The sequence below is a fragment of the Citrus clementina genome, unplaced genomic scaffold (assembly GCF_000493195.1).
Source record: "Citrus clementina cultivar Clemenules unplaced genomic scaffold, Citrus_clementina_v1.0 scaffold_6, whole genome shotgun sequence".
Lineage (NCBI taxonomy): Eukaryota > Viridiplantae > Streptophyta > Magnoliopsida > Sapindales > Rutaceae > Citrus > Citrus x clementina.
Window position 1 is genome coordinate 11,461,133 of NW_006262139.1, and position 5,463 is coordinate 11,466,595.

The window sequence follows — 5,463 nt, forward strand, 5'->3', positions numbered from 1 at the left end:
GAATTTTGAAGCTTTCATGGTGTATTGGTATATATGTTTTGAATTGACCCGTTTTCATCAACCCGAATTGGTTTAATTTGACCCGGATTTAATATGATCCATTTTTTATTCGAACTGATTCAATCCGAATTCAACCCGATTTTTGACCCGATCCGAACCGATCCGAATATATATCGGATCGGATCGGGTCGGGTTGTAAGTTCGGGTTGTATTCGGATCAATGTTTGCACAACCCGAATAACCCGAAACCCGATCGGGTTGACCCGAACCCGACCCGAACTCGATTTTGCCCACCCCTAGTAGATGTGGTAAATCACCCTTAATTTGGTGAATTTTCAATGAAAGTAGTGGATTTGTGGTGTTAGAAAAAGCAGCAGCAGAAGCATGAAGTAATAATAGTATTAGATTTTGAATTAACGTAATTGAGTAATTACACATTAAAAAAATATATAAAAAATTTTGAAGTATGAGAGTGCATTTAAATAAATACCTTAGTTTTGGGGTATAAGGGGAGACAAATTCTTGAATAAAGCTCATATTGGGCACTTTAGGTAATGTTTTTGATATTTCTTTCCATTTTTGCCATATCACTAGGTTTATGAAATATTATAGTAATAAGTGATTGCTTTAAATTGTTCTATTGGGTAAAATATTTTTATTTATTCGTTGGATATTTAAGAAATAGGTCTAACTATATTGTAACCGTTCTAAAATAAAATATACTTTCATAATCATAAGGTTAATATTATAACATATTTTTTTATCATTTATCATTTGATGTGCATGGATGTAATTTATATTCTACCTTTCACCACCACCCAGTTTTAGCGATTGCTTGACAAATAAGTATTGTTTGATTCTTGGGATATTTATAAGACCTTCTCTTAATTGACGTTTGCTTGAATAGGTGAAGTTTTGACCACGAAAGCAGCAATAATCCCACCGGAGGTAACACACCGACCCGAAATCACTACTTGTGCTGAAAGAAGCCTCGACCCCTGTTACCTCGATTCGAAACCCCAAAACCGCACCAAACATGCTGCTTCGCATCCGCAGCAGAGACGGCCTCGAGCGCGTCACAGTCGACGGCGCACACGTCACAGTCGCAGAACTGAAAACCATAATCCAATCGCAGCTCCGAATCCCCGTCGAAAGCCAAACCCTATCCACTAACCAAAACCTCTTATTAGCCAAATCACCCTCCGATCTCCTCCAATTCACCGACATGGCCAACCCAGACAGGCCCTTATCTTCCCTCAACATCTCCCACGGCTCCATCGTTTTCTTATCCTACGACGGCGAGCGAAACGTCAGGGGCCCCAGCTTCAACCCGGCCGGATCCTTCGGCCGGAAGATGACCATGGACGATTTGATCGCCAAACAGATGCGGGTCACCCGCCAGGAGAATCCGCATTGCGAGTCCGTCTCCTTTGATCGTGACTGCGCCGACGCCTTTCAGCAGTACGTCAATGAAACGCTGGCGTTTGCCGTCAAACGCGGAGGGTTCATGTACGGCACTGTCTTGGAGGATAAACGGGTAGAGGTGAATTTCATCTACGAGCCGCCTCAGCAGGGGACGGAGGAAGTGCTGTATATTTTACGTGACGAGGAGGAGGAGAAGTTAGTGGACGCGATTGCGGCTGGATTGGGTATGAAGAAAGTGGGGTTTATTTTCACACAAACGATAATGCAGAACAAAAAGGATTATACTTTATCCAACAGGGAGGTTTTGCAAGCGGTTGAGTTTCACGCGGAGTGTAATATGGAGGAGTGGGTAACGGCTGTGGTGAAATTGGAGGTTAGTGAGGAGGGGAGTGCCGCTATCCATTTTGAGGCGTTTCAAATGAGTGATATGTGCGTGAGGTTGTTTAAGGAAGGTTGGTTTGAGACTGAGATTGCCGAAGGGGATGATCCCAAGTTGTCGAAGATGAAGAAGGATGTGGTTGTTGGTGGGAAGGATGTTAAGGAGGTTGATAATGATTTTTTCTTGGTGGTTGTTAAGATTTTGGATCATCAGGTTAGCTTTTGTTTAATTTAGTGTTTCTTCCCCCTTGACTGATGGTTGAAGTTATATTAATTTGTTTAGTGTTTGCTAGTGTGATAAAATTTTCAAGCTTATAGCTGTAGGACGATGGGAAGTTGGATTTGCTTCAACATCCTAGAAAACAAGAAAAATGGATGTATTGGATTGCTTTTAACGGGATAAAATGCTATGTTTACTGGTAGTTGTGGTCCAACTTTAGTTATAATTGGAATTAGGCATAAGAACCATGAAGGTTTGAGATTAATTTTAGGATCGTAAAATGATGATGTTTGTTCAACTTCCACTGCATCTGCCTTGGGTTAGGCAGGGTCTCCTGGTAAATTTGATGGGAAGTCTGTTGAAGGTCATTATTCTAAGTTAAGGCTTTTTGGACACAACTCATGAATCATTGGTTGACATTGTTGTTCTGATATTTTGTTTGTTGCAGTCCACCTAGGGTTTTGTTGCATTTGTTCTTTTTAATTGTCTCAGAAATCAAACAATGAGTAGGGGAAAATAGAAAACAAGTAAATAGTATGTCATTTGAATATAAAAAAGGTTTGTTTGATACTTTTTGTTGAGCTTGCATGCAGGTGTATGACTGTGTAAATTATTAATCTGTCATTTCTGGGTCTGGGTATGTAAATTTGTAGGTGTCAAATCATACTTACCTTTTCACACAATCTTAAGGCTTACAACATTTTAGAGTGTCAAATACAGAGTTGAATCTTGAGGCTATTTATGTTGTGACTCAAACCTTCACAGGAAAAAGAATAATCATATTGAGTTAATCTCCATCTTAGTTTGAAAAGACAGGTGCTTGATTGGCCAAGGAACCTAGAATGGTACTACATATGTGGTTTCATGTTCTTCTTAGCTAAGTTACGTTAGCTTTCTTCCAGGTTCATCCTAGTAGTTGTGTAGTGGGTGGGCTTCCCTGATTTCTTTTTATAGTAATTCCACTAGAGTTCGGGATGTTTTGCAACCCTGACATTCCCTGTCTTGTGTTTAAACGAGCCTCTATTTATTTTTTGTTCTGGCCACCATGTCCTATGCTATGAGCGAATAAACGTGAGAGGAGTTGTTTTTCTCCCAACTATATTTGTGGATACGGGATAACATAGAATAGTATAGTAGCTGAATGTGTGGGCAGTCCTTGACATATTTTCTAGGATAATAGTAACAGCCTTTGGTAATATTGCTTTATGTAACCTCATCTTGCTCAGGTGTTCACTTGTGTAGTTTTGATTTTGGCTTGAGATGTGAGTTTCTGGGGAGAAGAGGTTGTTTTTGCCTTTGGTTTCTTATTGGAAGTTACATATGGAAGTTACATACTACCTGCCTTATGTCCTTCACTTTGTTGATTTGATTGTTTACTAGATGATTTGTTATGTTAAATTCTATATGCCAGAGTGCTTCAGTCCATAATGTTATGGCACTGAGTTGAAGCTTTTATTTTGATACAGGGGCCTCTTTCATCAACCTTTCCCATTGAGAACAGAACCACTCAAGTTACCATGAGAGCACTGAAGAGTCATCTGAACCGAAGCCCAAGTCTTCCACTAGTGAAGCGAATTTCTGATTTTCACTTGCTGCTCTTTCTGGCAAGGTTTCTTGATCTCAATTCTGATGTCCCTGCATTGGCACAGTGTGTGCAGGCACAGACAGCAGTACCAGAAGGCTACAAGCTTCTAATTAACTCAATGGCTGAGACAGTATAATTTAAGATTGCAATTTGGGCTTGTTCAGTGGTACACGCCTGGGCATGAGGATCAATCTTTATTGCTTTTTAACCCATGCTTTGTCCAAGAGAGGGGCTTTGAGCCTCGTAAGTCATAAAATGGCTCTGTGCACGAGCTCTTATGACCTTTTACCTTATCAATTGGTCTGATGTTCATGCTTTGCAGGAACAAGGCTGTGTTTATAGTTAAAACTGCTTTATTTGTTATGTCATCTAAACAGTTGGCCTTGTGAATTATCATGGGAACCATAGTTTGGTAAAATTGCATTGTTTCATGCTCTTAACTACCTGACCTGAATCCTGGTTTCACTGGTATTGCATAATTGCGTTCAAGGGCTTCTCTTTTATTAGCTGCGTTTGAAAATCGAAATACAACTTCGCATGCAATTGGAAAGCATCTTCACGATGAATGCTATAATTTAGCATTTCATTATAGTTCAAACTACTAGTTTATTCTTTTGAACCCTATACTACAGTGAATATTACCTTTTTTTTTTCCGGTTACTACTGACAGTTATTTTTATCTAAAAGCTGTTAAGACATAAATTTATAACTAAACATAGACCTTGTTACCAACAATAGTAAAAAACTTGTAATACAATTATAAAAACTGGTGGGCTATCTGTTGTAAGTTAGGCGGGGCAGTTTAAGGTCGGGTCTTTAAATTTTTAATGCGGACACGTTATTCAACTATGAGATTTAATAGGCTTATTTTTTTAGTGAATTATAAAACCGTGCAGTTTAATACCATTAAAAATTAGCTCTCTTAATATGTATAATTTATATGTGTATGTGTATGCATGTATCTACGCCCCCACCCACACCTGAGAATGATTGTGTGTGCGTGCGTGAGTGATGTGTCACATGGTAGCTTCTCATTTAGTGAGCTGTGGAACTTTATTGTGGGCGACGACACTCACCAAATCAAACCTTATATACAATAATTTTATGATAAAGAATCTTTTATTTTGATAAAGTAGATAAATTAAAAGATAAAAATATATATACTATAATACAATATACATTGTCATACATTAAAATATGTGTTTTTTATAAAAAAAAAAAAATGAAAGGTCCAAATTTTCTTTAAAATAATATTGAGACTTGAGAGGACTTTTGATTTGATGGTGCGTTTATCAATTGGTAATTGACTGGACTGTAATCAAAATGAGAAATGAGAATAAAAATAAGTTGTTTACTTGAGCTGTAAGATCGGAATCAAAATAGATTGTATTCCTATTAATGTATTTACTTTATTTTGGAATCAGAATGAACTGATACAAATTATTAAAATGTATTTTGTTAATTTTTATGCTCAATATTATTTGTATCTATTATAAAAATAACAATAAGAAAAAATAAATAATGACGATAATAATTAAAATAATAAAATTACTAATTTTTTTAATAATGATGATGATGATGAAAAATGAAGGGCTTATCTATATATATTACAGTACTTTTGGGTATTTTACAAATTTTATAGGGACGGAAATATAAAAGAGGAATAACTTAGTTGAAGGCAATTTAGAGACTATGAAAATTTAATGCAGATAAATGGATAGTCCAAGGATTCGTTTTTGACATTATACTTTCATTTATAAATTTTTCCTTCTAATTAGATTAAAACATTTTTCTAATAGTTTATTTGGATCTTATTCATCTATTATAACTTCTGTTTTTTCTATAATTTCTTCAT

The 5,463-nt window shown here is 36.8% G+C and overlaps 1 protein-coding gene across 1 annotated transcript; it reads left to right on the forward strand.

Annotated features, from left to right (window-relative positions):
* The first annotated feature begins 805 nt into the window (after positions 1-805).
* LOC18037971 (NPL4-like protein 1) lies at positions 806-4,081 on the forward strand. The gene is made up of 2 exons (XM_006428800.2): positions 806-2,017; positions 3,490-4,081. The coding sequence occupies exons 1-2, from the start codon at positions 1,037-1,039 to the stop codon at positions 3,742-3,744; spliced, it is 1,236 nt and encodes a 411-aa protein (XP_006428863.1). The 5' UTR covers positions 806-1,036; the 3' UTR covers positions 3,745-4,081.
* The last annotated feature ends 1,382 nt before the right edge of the window (positions 4,082-5,463 follow it).

Bases quoted from the DNA above. Each gene is read 5' to 3' on its own strand.
- LOC18037971 (XM_006428800.2), top strand. From the start codon at position 1,037: ATGCTGCTTCGCATCCGCAGCAGAGACGGCCTCGAGCGCGTCACAGTC. The intron at 2,018-3,489 runs GTTAGCTTTTGT...ATTTTGATACAG, and splicing joins TTAAGATTTTGGATCATCAG to GGGCCTCTTTCATCAACCTT.